This window comes from Eleginops maclovinus, chromosome 12 (assembly GCF_036324505.1).
Source record: "Eleginops maclovinus isolate JMC-PN-2008 ecotype Puerto Natales chromosome 12, JC_Emac_rtc_rv5, whole genome shotgun sequence".
Classification (NCBI taxonomy): domain Eukaryota; kingdom Metazoa; phylum Chordata; class Actinopteri; order Perciformes; family Eleginopidae; genus Eleginops; species Eleginops maclovinus.
Genome location: NC_086360.1, coordinates 7,141,525 through 7,155,700, shown reverse-complemented (window position 1 = coordinate 7,155,700; position 14,176 = coordinate 7,141,525). Strand labels below are relative to the sequence as shown.

General features: G+C 39.6%; 1 protein-coding gene across 1 annotated transcript in view; it reads left to right on the top strand.

The window, feature by feature from the left end:
* Nucleotides 1–14,176, top strand: part of fras1 (Fraser extracellular matrix complex subunit 1) — a 245,586-nt gene that overhangs the window by 144,609 nt on the left and 86,801 nt on the right. The window contains exons 21-26 of the mRNA XM_063898177.1: nt 3,944–4,090; nt 5,893–6,039; nt 8,635–8,775; nt 8,960–9,100; nt 9,378–9,518; nt 13,293–13,578. Of these exons, the coding sequence (XP_063754247.1) occupies nt 3,944–4,090; nt 5,893–6,039; nt 8,635–8,775; nt 8,960–9,100; nt 9,378–9,518; nt 13,293–13,578 (1,003 nt within the window). The remainder of the gene's footprint in view (nt 1–3,943; nt 4,091–5,892; nt 6,040–8,634; nt 8,776–8,959; nt 9,101–9,377; nt 9,519–13,292; nt 13,579–14,176) is intronic.

Genomic DNA, 14,176 nt, shown 5'->3' with positions numbered 1-14,176 from the left:
ATCCATACATTTTCAATGATGTTAAGGTCTGGGGACTGGGATGGCCATTCCAGAACATTGTACCTGTGCTTCTGCATGAATTCCTTGGTGGATTTTGATCGGTGCTTAGGATCATTGTCCTGCTGAAAAATCCAACCCCGGCGTAGCTTCAACTTTGTGACTGACTCTAGAACATTCTTGTCAAGAATCTCCTGGTACTGTAAGGAATTCATGTGGCCCTCAACTTTAACAAGTTTTCCAGTACCTGTGCTAGCCACACAGCCCCATAACATGATAGATCCTCCACCAAATTTTACAGTGGGCAACAAGTTCTTTTCATTGAATGCAGTGTGTTTTTTTCGCCATGCATACCTGTTCATGTTATGACCAAATAACTCAATCTTGGTCTCATCTGACCACAGTATTTTGTTCCAAAATGCTTCTGGCTTGTCCAGATGTGCTTTTGCATACCTCATGCGACTCTTCTTGTGATTAACACTCAGGAAAGGCTTTTTGCACATCACCCTTCCAATGAGCTCTTCCTGGTGCAAAGTACGCTGGATTGTGGAACGGTGAACAACTACACCATCAGCAGCCAGATGTTGTTGTAGTTCTCTGGAGGTGGTCTGTGGCTTCTCTGTGACCATTTTCACCATCCTTCGCCTGTGCCTTTCCCCTATTTTTGTCGGCCTACCACATCTTTCCTTCACACGGACTGTTCCTGTGGCCTTCCATTTCACAACTACGTTTCTGACTGTGGAGACAGACAGTTTAAACCTGTCACATAATTTTTTGTACCCTTCTCCTAATTTATAATGTTGGATTATCTTAGCTTTCAGGTCAGTGGAGAGTTGTTTTGAGGTCCCCATCTTGCCACTCCCTAAGAAAGAACCTAGGCCAGGCACAGCCAGCTATTACCTATGTTAAATAGCCTTTTTCATGATTGGTTCCACCTGTCTTTGTAATTGAAGGTCTAATGAGCTAATCAAAGCAATTTTGTGCAGCAACCTGTCAGCTATAAATCCGTACAGGTGTTGAAATGAATGCTATTTATAAGGGTGCCCAAACTTTTGCACATCCCATTTTTTGCATTTTATTTTATTATAATAAAACTATGTAATGCTACCCTAAGAATTTTGGTCTGGAAAACACTAAAACGTCTACATCTTTGTAGGAAAACAAATGTTGTTGCTGTGATCTTCTATTATAAAGGAAAAGCAAATTGTCATGAAATCTCAGAGGGGTGCCCAAACTTTTGCATACCACTGTAAGACTTTTTTGTTTATTTTTTTGTTTTTTTGTTGCAGGAATTGGCACATATTTAAAAAAAAACAGCTTTTATGATATTTCAAGCATGTGTGCAATCACCAAAAGTATAAAGCTAATGTTAGGCTATAAGCTAACAACATTACGATAGCATGTATGCACATCATCACCACCACTAATCTAGACAGCTAATGTTCGGCATGATGACGGAGTCTCATTTAGTCCCTTGTTAGCAATCTTATTGCACATTTCAGCTTGTGTATACAACGGACCTTATTTCACTGATCTAAAAAAAACAAAACCTGCTAAAAAAAGAAGTTGACTTTGAAACGAGAAAACTTGAATTGGTTACCTTGCTTCCAGGTTTTAGGACTCATTCCTGCACCACTCAATTGGTAAACGTATACATTTAAATGAAACAATCCAAAACTTTTAGACTTCTTACTAACATATCAAACACATTGAAAGATCTGTTGACTGTGAGATTTGCAAAACCTAAATTGCTAACTTATTTCTGGGTTTAATGGCTCATTCTTTCACCCCTCTACAATGTACATAACAAGACCAGACTGAGTGTAAAGTACCTTTCTGTTTTATTCATTAGTCAAAGATCTTTAAAAGAAGGCTCATTTTATTAGCCTGGTGAGGGGTTTTCCTTGAACATCTTAAAAGAAATACTGAATTCAATGCCCGGGTTTAGAGAAACACTCTTTTTTAATAAAAAGGTGTTTTTATTTATACCCTTGAAGATGTTTCTTAATGTTCAGTGGAATCACGTTCTCAGCCTCTTCATTATCATCATCATCGTTACCGTCATGTTCGTGGTTATCATCATCATCCTCCTAACCATCATCATCTTCACCAAGGTCATCCTCCTTGACTTCTTCATCATGATCATGATCATCATGATCATCATCATCATTCTCTTTCTCATCCTCTTCATCATTACCCTCTTTGTCATCATCATCATCATCATCATCATCATCATCATCATCATCATCCCCGTCTTTGTTCTTATACAGTATTCATCATCATCCTAAATATTTCAAACATCTTCATCTGATGAAGTGATGATCCTGCTTATAATGAACATAGTCTTCATCACTCCTTAACATAGTTATCTTCTTCATCATCACTATCATACTCCTTCTTGTCCTTCATTTCTTCGTCAATTTCATTATTTCTATTTACCTTCTCATTTTATATCCGAACCATTGCCTTCATCCTATCATCATCATCATCATCATCATCATCATCATCATCATCATCATCATCATCATCATCATCATCATCATCATCATCATCATCCCTGTTACCCTCCTCCTCACCATCATAATCATAATCCCATCATGCTCCTCCTACTTAATCTCTTAGTATCATCTTCACCAGCTTTCTCTGCCTGCCAATCAACGCCATCCACTTACTTCTCATCATCATCTTCAATCTGGACCTCCTCATCCTCATCAGCATTGTTGTCATATCAACCCCCGCTTCATCCTCATACTCCAACTCATTCATATCCTCTGCAATCTCATCAGTATTGTCATGGTCATCCTGGTCATCATCATCATCATCATAATCCTGCTCCTCTTTTTCATCCCTGTCGTCTTCATCGTCTTCGTCGTCACTGCGCAGTGTTTCAGCAGCTCATCAGCAGAAGCCCCTGCCTCCACGCTGAGCTGCTGAAACATTTAAATGCAGAGCGTGTGAGCAGGAAGCTTCAGGCTACAGAGCGAAAACCTCTGGAGTCTCATTTAGCTGAGCCCTCGGCAGGCAAACACACACACACACGCACTCATAAATCGAAATGGCACTTGTAGACATAAAGATAGAACAAATCCAAATAAACATGCGCTTTCACACATACAGTTATCATTTTATTTTCAGTCAGCTAACATCTCACTCTGCTGTTGATTCAGGCCCAAAGATGAATTTTGCTACATCAGAGTGAATTTGGAAGGTTATTCTGCTGTTGATAATATTATGCAAGACTGGATCTGAGCATTGAGGGGTGGGGAGTGCAGCAGAGTAATCTGAGAATGATTAGACCCATGATAGTAATTAGTGATACTTATGAATATGTATTTCTACGAAGAATGTGGCTTTAATTAGTTCATGTATTGCATGGTTTTATCAAGGATATAAGTGATCATTTAAATACCTTTGGTCATTTTTGACAGTGGGCAAGAGACTAGATAACATACTCATTTTCAGGTTTCATATTTATATTTTGTGCGTCTAATGTGACATGTTTCCATGCAAAAAGGTCCTTATTTTTCTCATACTCTTTTGTGATTGGTCAATCGCTTTACGATGTCCCACCCCTTAGCCTATCATGTACTAATTTTTGGAGTTCTAGCCAATAAAAGAGTATGTGTTGCATAGTGATGTCATTATGAGACAGAAGTAAACAATGGAGTCCAATTGAAGCGTTTCAGGTGTAGGGGGGAGTGTTAGCCTTTGCAGACCATTTACATGCACAAGAACATATACAGTATAACACACTACAGGAAAGGGAAAACCTGAAAAAAACCACAATAGGGCCCCTTTCACTTGTTTTATAATGTCATTATATTAATAGGTTTAAAAGCATGTAAGTTCTTAATTATACTGCTTTATTTTTACTGTTCACATCCTTTGTATAGCAAAGATTGTATATTAACGAAAATGCACCAAACTTTTTATTTTTTTTCCACAGGATGCCATGCGTCGTGTGATGGCTGCAGTGGGCTGGGGCCTCTTTCTTGTACGTCCTGCCCGGCCGGCAGTGTTCTGTTGCCATCGGGTCTCTGCGCTCCCAAATGTCTTCTTGGTTACTATGACAATGGTCACAAGATATGTCAAGGTAAGCGGGGTAACTACCCCTCTGCATCTCACGTAAAATAACATATCTTACATCACGCAATCTAGTTACAGCATGTTTTGCAGGGGACACTAAAGTACGGTGGCAAAACACTTCCATTATTTGAGACACGCTGCAGTTTAAAAAAGCAATTTAAAAACCACAAATGTTCAAAAACACATGCAGAGAAGAAACAACAACCCATTAGCTGAATTTAGAAATCATTTACCAACTTGACCAAACATGCGCAGGGTTTTATAAAAACGCTGCATAAATAAAACGCTGCAAGAAGCTCAAAACCCAAAGGAACACAGCTGGGACTGGAATGCTTGTTGCAGTTCAGAGATTATAAAGTTGGCCAACTGTCACTGGAAACTTACCAAAAACGTACATTTTATTGGCCTATTGTACGATGTGATCGCATGATTCCTTTACATATTATTGCATATCTACTGTAAACTGGCTAGCTTACTTAGTCATTTCAAATGTACTGACAAACCACTCTTTTACAGACTAACTTTGCAAGAGTGACAGTTGGCCCTCATCATAATCCCCTAACATCATGAAGCACTCCGGTCCCATCTGTGTGCATCACTTTTTAGTGTCCCTGTTTACGTTGTGTTTTTAGCTTCTTTTCGCAATTTTTATTTGCAGCTTTTTGTTTTCGCAGTGTTTCATTTATGCAGCGCTTTTGGTAAATATATTTTACTGTACTCCTAAGTGTATTGGGCCGTTTGCCCCTGTCGGCCACCGTACTAATGACTTGCAGGAATTGGACACAGAGATAAGAACAATCGACAGTACACTGGGTCTGGTTTAACCACCAGCTTATATTGTATTACAAACGTTCAACATGACAGTCATTATAGCCATGAACATAAAAGAACATGCGCCTTCATTATTTTACTCCTCCACTAGCTGCATTATACAGTATACTGTATAAGAGAGAAGCAACCTGCAATTGAAACAAAAACTAATACTAAATACTTCTGTACAACAACACAAGGATAAAACATTTATTACAGTGATACATCAGCCATGTATTGAAGCTTCCACTTACTACGGGGTACTGATTATAATTTGACTTAACCTTTAGTAACTAAAAAGCACTCAGACAGCACATAACTTTACCAAGGTGTCTTTAAAGAAAACCATGATGGTAGCCTTTCATTCAGGTATCTGCATCAAACCCTCATAAGGTGATCTATCCAGAATCCTTGATTTGGTCCATCGCATACCAAATTACCTTGAAATTTGTCGAGTATTTTGTCTGAGGTATCCTGTTGGAAAGCAGTCAACAAACTCCAATCAACACATTCTTGTTGGATGTATTGTTAATAATAACTCAGTTGCTGCAACTTTTGAGTGGATAATTTGCAAACTCAACAATTGTATTGTAATAAAAGTATCAGAAATAGTATACGATATATTTACCATGATTAAATCTTTGTGGAGAAGTTGAACAAGTCTGGAGACTCAGGAGGGCAATGATTTCAATACCATCAATCACTCATGACTATTCACAGGTAAAAACGTGCCTACGCATTGCAGCCATTAAGGCTTTTATTTCCAAAGAAAGGTATATGTACTTAAGGTTTTTTAAAACACTACCTTCTTCAGTTTCTTTGATCACTTCAACATCTTTAAACTTGTTCTACTGTTGCAAAAATATTATTATATAAAATATCACTGTTTCAAAACAAGCCACATTCAGCTGGTATTTTTGGCAACTGCACACAGATTACATGTTGTCACTAATTTCCTTACCCCTCTGACTGTGGCTCTAACCTTCTTGTCTCCGGCAGCGTGTGACAGCCAGTGCCTGACGTGCGACATGTCTGGTGTTTGTACATCCTGCCGCGACCCGGCCAAGGTGCTGCTGTTCGGAGAATGCCAATACGACAGCTGCGCCCATCAGTACTACCTCAACACCAGCACACGGGCCTGCAGAGGTACGCCATTGCCCTGACAACCCAATACACACTGCAGCATACAGCGAGGGGACACACTGGATTGATAATGAGGATGTAGTTCGCCCTTTATGATACCCATAAATTACTCTCCATCTATATTGCATGTACTGCAGGGTGCTACATTGAGTTTATGGGGTCCATTGATCAAGTCATAAACTGTGGGTCCAGATATGCAAATCCTAAACATTATGTGTGCGTTACAACTGCGTATTAAATCTTCCATCCTGCAGAGAAGGTGATGAATGGGCCTCAGAGGAACCATGTCCAGACTGAATACCTCGTCTTTTTTTTCACTTTGCATGCAATAACTCTGCTTATATATTTAATGACCCACTAACCGGCCCAGACCACATTCTGTCTGACTGAATCTCGCTCCGCTTCATCGCCAACCCGCAAATAAGATATGTGAAAATCTGTCTCGCTTCCTTTTCTCCTTTGTGCTTCTCCCGCTGAATAATGACTGGATGGGATTTATATTCAGAATACGAGCAGCCCAACTGTGTTGTCACACTGGCTTAACATAGATATCCACTTTAATTCACAGAAAGCCATTTCATGTGGAGCTTACATCACCTTGCAGACTTGCCTTTATCAGCGATTTGGTTCAACGTAATGAGATTTTACGAGGTATCAGGGGCCCGAAGGTACCTGCCCCTGAGGTGGACCCATAGCTTCCCATGTCTAACACGAGATTAGAAACTAAACTGACCGCTAGTGGCTAGATAGCAGTGCCTCTCAGCTCGACAGGTGGTTGTAGCCATCCAGCCCACGATGCTCTATTTATCCCCCCAGCTAGCCGCAGCCGCTGCCCGGGTAATCCACTGAACCTTAGATGAACCTAGAGTGTTAGAAAGCAACACTGCATTCTTTGGGAGCTCTCATTTGCAACCACAGGGGAACATTTATTGAGAGAATCTCTTATAAACCTTTCAGCGCTTCTACCAACATCGGTTTGGATTAATCAGTGATATATTTCTAAGGAGGAACCCCTCATTTACCTCCCTCAGAATCCTCAGAAAAAACCCCTTTGGAGACCTCTGCTGTTTTCATTCTAGCTACTTTATGTGCAGGCTATAGATGAAGTGAGAGGAAATGTGTAGAAACTTTAAAAAGTGAATGAGTTTAAAGATGGTTAACCTGCGGGTATCACAATGTTACTCCTTAAGGATGTGTCCCTTAAGAGAATTGAGGACGAAACTGAGGGGGAAATATAAAATGTTGAAGACAAAGTAGGATCTCAGGCAGATCTTAGTTTTCTTTTTCATATGACTCACAGACTGCTATGAAAGAAAAAGTCCTATAATTATTCAACGAAGCATGGAAAGTTGAGAAACGGAGGGTTCAAATCAAACACTGTTTTTACTCACACGCAAGTATACAGCACAGTGAAATTTGACCTGGAAGTACTAGTCCACATTCTTTACTTTGGTCTTGCCACCTTCCGGTTCCCAACCCAAGTCTCTACAGGCTGAGCCACTGCCGCACAATACCAATGTTAGTCAGTCAGTCTCTCCAAACCACAGACAGATGGATTGCCATGCGTCTTCAAAAAATGATCTTGGTTCCAAGATTTTTTTGTGAAATCAAGAACTGTTGACCTAATAAGTTCCAAGGACATTTACTGTGGCTTATTTATTGATTTAAAGGATAAAATACATACTTTTATCCATCTTGCAATCTGTCTGACTTTTCAGAGTTCGGAAGTAATTACATTTCGCATTAACAAGTATACTGTATTACATCGGTTAGTGAATACTCAATTCTGATTGGTCGTTTGGTCATTTCAGAGTTTGTTAATAATTGTTAACACACCGCTACTAAGCAAAATAATGCGGATCAAAGGAGAGAGGAGAGTTTAAAAGACCGTTGGACGTCAGAGAAATCACTAAAACAAGGCAGACAGGAAATAAACTCTGACAGAAACACTGTATGGACTCAAGTATTGTTTAGAAAATAAACTGCGAATAGTCTTGGACAGTTACAGTACACTCCGATCAGTGCTGCCGTCATTTTAAATACCGTTGTTGTTGCCGTGGTCCCAGCCGTTGGTAGAGTATTTCTTTTTCTTAGCCATAGCAATGCGATCATTGTTTTATAAAATAGTTTTCAATTAATGTTGTGAGTCAATTCGTTGGTTTATTTAGAATGTGGCTGTGTGAAAAGTGGGATTATGTGCAAACGAGGCTGCACATTATCCCTTACTTATGTAACTGCTGAGACTGCTTAGGAAGTCGTTTGTCTGTTTAAATTGAATACAAACCTAGCAGTTCACAAAAACACAGAATTGTATTTGTCCTAATTGTGTTTAATTCTCTTCTCAATATGAATGGAGGGCAGCACAGCACACAACAGATGTGCAGCTGATAAAAGAGAAAGGAAAAAAAAAACACAATTAGGTTTAGAATAAATCCCTCTGCTATCAAGAATGTGTTAATCTCTTTATTTCTCTCGCCCCTCTCTCTCTTCTGCCCTCACCTTTTGCTCTCGCCTTCAAAATCCCCTCGTGTCTAATCCCACTGTCCCCGCTTAAAAACACGCTCTCCTCCTCCTCCCCATGTGCCGCCCTCCATCCAGAGTGCGACTGGAGCTGCAACGCCTGTAAAGGTCCTCTGAGGACAGACTGCCTGCTGTGCATGGAGGGATACGTGTTGCAAGATGGACTGTGCACCCAGGGATGCTCCCCCAGCTTCTATCGGGACGGTGACAAATGCCTCGGTCAGTGCACCAAAAAGCAGCTGAATTTGAACACATCACAAAATTCAGTAAAAAAAAAACACACTGCAGAGCAGAATCCTTCTTTTGCCCTCCACGTGCATTAATAAGCTCTTCAAGTGGCTTTCTTAGTTATTTTACATTGCTGGCTTTAATGCACTCAGTTTGTTGCATGTGTTCTTGTCAGGCTGTGATGATCACTGCATGGAGTGTCGGGGTCCAGGACAGTGCCAGAAGTGCCAGCCTCCCTACGCCACCCTGCAGGGTCAGTGTGTGCTGGAATGTGGCAGGAACTACTTCCTGGAAGCTTCCTCGCAGATTTGCAAACGTAAGACTTTGATGAATGCTCCCGTTTTTTACATCTCTAAGAATGTGCCTATTTCGGAGTCAAAGGCATGATTTTAAAATGTTTTCTGTGCTGGGTAAGTTTAAAATTTTGAAATTGAAAAAAAAGGATAAACATTCTGCTTTTGAGGAAATTAAATAAATAATTGTACGTAGAAATGTGAATATGTAAATATGTACGGTTTAGAGTGAAGTAATGTACCAGAACAAATAATAATTAATCAAACATTCCTTCTCTGAATAATCTGCATCCTATTTAGCTTGCTCGTCCGACTGTGTGCTATGTGATGGGGCTGGACGCTGCAGTGCGTGTCGTGAGCAAACCTTCCTCATGGAAGGATACTGCACGCCCAACTGTGGACACGGATTCTACGCCAATCAGAAGACCAGGACATGCCATGGTAATAACATGATGTCTGCTTTAAATGTGCCCTATTACGCTTTTATGTAATGTGTTATATAGGTTGTTGTACATGTAAATGGGCTGCAAAGGCTAAAATGCTGAATTTCCCCTCCAGTTTGGGCTCTGGTTTCAAAAACAGAGGGTGAAAAGAGGTGCTGCAGCACAGGCAATATGAGAACAATAAAGACCTTTTGAACATAAAAGCATGTTGACATGTTACAACAGAGGCAAAAACTAATTATGAAACCTGAAAATTAGCATAATATGGCCCCTTTCATTTAAAATGGAAAACTGCTAATTGTCCCAAAGCACGACATGACTGCAATCACCCAAAATACAGAGTTAAATTTGGTTAGTAAGACTTAATTTTGGCAAATAACAAAACCGTCAACAACAAAACCAGACACAACCTGGATAAAGAAACTTATGAGATTGTTTAACGTTACTTCAATAATAAGCTAATGTATAGTGTAGCTACAAGCTCTTTGCTATCACGTTCACTGTTTTGAAAGTTTGTGCCAGTGGCAAGTAGCTTAATCAAAATAAGTTGAAGTATAAATTCACTTGTTTTATAGATGAGGTTTTTATAGAGCACATTTTGTGTACTGTGCATATCACATGAAGTTTCATATCATATTGCGCTTCATTAACATACATTATTTTGCACATTCCTACACAGAACTATACAGCTGTTTTTTAGAATTGAACAGTAGATTTGTTTTAATATTATATATCGGTGATGCAGTACTTGCTTTTGTGTTTTTTTTTCTCAGTATAAAACACCAACATAAATTCTTTGTATGGTAAAGCCTTCCGAGTATAAATATGTTTCTGCTATAGTCAGGCTCATCCCACAGCAGCCCAAATAACACTATGGTGAGGGCAAAAAATCCACATAAATAATGCAAGTTAACCTCAACGTCACTTAAAAAACAAATCCACATCGCTGGTTGCTAGGCAACAGGCTGGTTAATTTGGCATAAAAGAAAAATCCCACAGTCTAATGCTGTGTGAGGTATGGTTGTTAAATGTTAATGTACCCCCTAAGCTGCAGCTCCTGTAGTGAAATATGTGTCCTGTTCTGCCTGTCTGATTAATTTAACATCAACAAATACACGATGGTGGCTAATTTACAATTTATCTAGAACAAGTCACCTAATGCTGCGATACTCTTGTGCCAATGATGGACGGTATTAGGTTCCTGGCTGAAATTCACTAGAAGAGAACAAACATCCAGTTTTGTTTTCCAACTGGCACAAAGGAGATTTAATGGTGATGAATTTAGCTTGATTGGCAGGTTGCTGCTCTGCTACACTGAAGGCAGGGTTGTTGCTGCTCCCTGAACACTGATAGGCTAATTAATAAGCTGTCAATCACAGATACAGGACAACCTCTGGATTCTTCCTCTAGAGTGATATTCAATTTTTTGAAAGTTTAGCTGTCTGTGAAAAAAAACATTTGCAGCTTTTTCAAATCTGTTAGAATTTGAAAATGATATTGAAGGACTTAAAGGATCAGGAGGTAGCCTACATATTGAGGAGTAATATTTAACATGTCTTGGTGTATTTTAACGGCCTTGATTTGAGTTTTGAGATTTGAGCACATCTACTTTTGAGGGATTTCTTCCATACAGCTCTCAACATTGAGATGGCTGAGCAGGTGTTAGCAGCTAAAGGTATTAGCAACTAAGGCTATAAGCAGTTAATGGTGTTAGCAGTTAAAGGTGTTTGCAGCCAACCGTGTTAGCAGCCAAAGAAATAAGCAGCTAACGCTCTGTGCAGCTAACTTTGTTTGCAGCTAACAGTGTTAGCAGACAGAAACAGCATTGGTATTAATTCAGAGGTTTGTCTCTGGCTACCTGGTCAAATTCTCATTATTTTCACCTCAAATATTTTGATTCATGAAGATTCTTCTCTGATGAAAAATGCATTTAAATCAATTTAAAACAGACTTCAAACTTAAACGTATAGTCATCCAGAGCTATAATTTATCCATTCAAAAAAGGATGTGAAACATAGGCAATTATTGAAAGCCACAACAGAAACAGAAGTAAAAAGTGTATTTCAGCTACGTCTCTCCGTTTCAGGTTCTGTTCTTTCCAGAATAGACTGTTTACATTGACTGGCGACATTATTAGTGTCTTCTTTGTAATTGGTTTCCTGAATAACACTGTAAAATAGTTAAGTGACTGCATGCCGTGCAGGTCATTAAACGCGTCTTGTTCTTTTATTCTTTGGCTTTTATGTTGAAACAGAACTCGTCGACGCCTGAGTCCTTCACAATCAGACCGTGGTTGTGAGATGATCTATGAAACTTGACAAAGTTTAGTTATAATAGAGAATTATATTATCATTTGTGATAAATGTTTTCTTCTTGTGATATCATGAAAAATGTCTAGCCTTAAGGCTCTATCCACAACTTAATCAAAAAGAATTGGCCATAACAACTTAGCTTTGTTTTTTGTTTGCCAAGAAAAAAGAGGAAAGCTAGGGATTTAATTATAGTCCTTTCTCATTTGTGAGTTTGTTTACATGGCCGAAAGTTTGAGATTTTAGAGTGCCTCTGGCATCATTAGAGGAAATATAATGAGATTAAAACACCGCTTCTCAAAAGAGCTGATCTTTAAAAAGTTCCCCAACAAAGTCAATTCCAATTAAAGCCAACTTCTAAAATGCCACGCAAAGACCGAGATGTCTTGCTTATATATCACCGGCCATCTTCCATACACACACTCACAGACACACACTTTTTTACTCCCTAACCTCGTTTCATCCCTACACCCACTCACAGTCTGTTCTAGCTTCAATTGTAATCAGGGTGCGATTTGACAAAAAAACAGAGGGGGGGATGTTTTTTTTAATTTATTCATAGACAAGAACATTGGACTTTTAACTTGCATAACTAGGGAGAAAAAAACGCAAAAAGTAGACAGGCCCTTTTTTCGGGTCCGTGGATTAGTCCCCATCACAACATGGCAAAACTTTTAATAACCCATACATGGATTTCTATTCAACGTCACAAAAACATGCGTACGCACTAACAGGCAGAAAGCACCATAGAACAGCATCAATGCTCTCCATGAAAAGACCCTCCAATTAACTTAAATCAAACACTCAAAATAATTCACTAAATAGCACAACGTGCTGTCAACACTCAGGGACAGGTCTGGAAAACTAGACAAAGTAACAGTCGGCTCTGGTGACAAATTTGTGGTGGCTTTTTCGTTTTTCCTATCGGGGCATTGTCTGCAGCATTTCGGCCCTCTTCTATCCACAATTCTGCAAATGGGTCCTGTAAAGTAAGATGATATGCTGCTCTGAACGCGTTTCATGTTTGGTTCAGCGCTGTTTTTCCTGCGAAGTTCCCGCACAAAAATGTTACAATGTTTTTGTGTTCGATGACGTTCAGAAATATGCACCGTCTGCCAGAAGGCTGCTGAATAGCCTACTCTGATGTAAAGACACTGAAGATCGTTAGATTTCAAGAGTTTAAGTAGGCTAGCAGTTAAGTTGCATTCATCGCTATCAAGGGGGGGGAAATCCTTGTCCCCACCGGAGATAAAAATAATTTAGCAGAGGTAGGGATAGGAAAACCAGAGGGGGGGAAATCCTCACCATCCCCCCCTACAAATCGCACCCTGATTGTAATTATATAAATATCAGGATTTGAAAAGCGTTAATATATAGCAATTAGCGTAATTGGAGGCTGTATGTTTTTCAACCATTAAATCATCACGGTTTTCTTTTCTTTCTGTCCTCCCGCTTCCTCTCAGGTAACACCCACCCCCCTGCCCTTCAGGTAAACGGCTCCCTGCTGGTTCCCCTCAGCGGGATTTCCCCGCTGGGCCCCAGCGTGCTGCAGGTGAGGGACCCCGACAGTCCGTCTGAGCGGCTCATCTTCCAGCTCGTTCAGATCCCTAGTAACGGAGAGCTGGTCCTGTTCAGAGGGAAGGAAGGAGAAGGCAAGGAAGGCCGAGAACTGACTAGAGACGACACCTTCACCTGGGCGGAGCTAAGAACGGGCCGGGTCCGGTTCAGGCACCAAAGAGAAAAAGCAAGGTAAGTGGATCAGATTCTTCTGAGGTTTATGGAGTGAGGAAATGTTTAAGAAGCACTCAATATCTGTTATGACCTTATTAGGAAATAGTCAGATCTTGATTTCAGTTCCTCTAAACTGAAGAGTGAGGACTTCCTTTCAGACTTGCTATTTGGCATTGATATTCAACAATGAAATTAAAAAAAAATGTAATGCAACAGGCAGAAAGTCCAATTGGCAGACACAAAATAATTCATTTAAAAAAGAAATCTGAAAATGTGTTAGCGCCCCCGCTCACTATATGAAAGCAAATCCATTTGTTGTGTTTCTCCACATATTTATTCATGATTTCCTTTAATTAGTCTGCATCTGGTATACAAAAAAATATTTCCACTTTTGGTCTCACTTTTAACAAAATTGTCTCTTTTAATATATTACTTCTTTAAAAGTAAATTTGAAACAAATTGTATTCCTCCTGTCTTTCTGAGAGTATCCTGACAGTATCAGTCGTCTGTTTTAATATTCCAGTTTCATGGTACAGTAGGACATTTCATTTCCATTAACCTACACATGAACTGGAGATGCATTACATTTACACTTCTTATCTAATAATGGACAGAT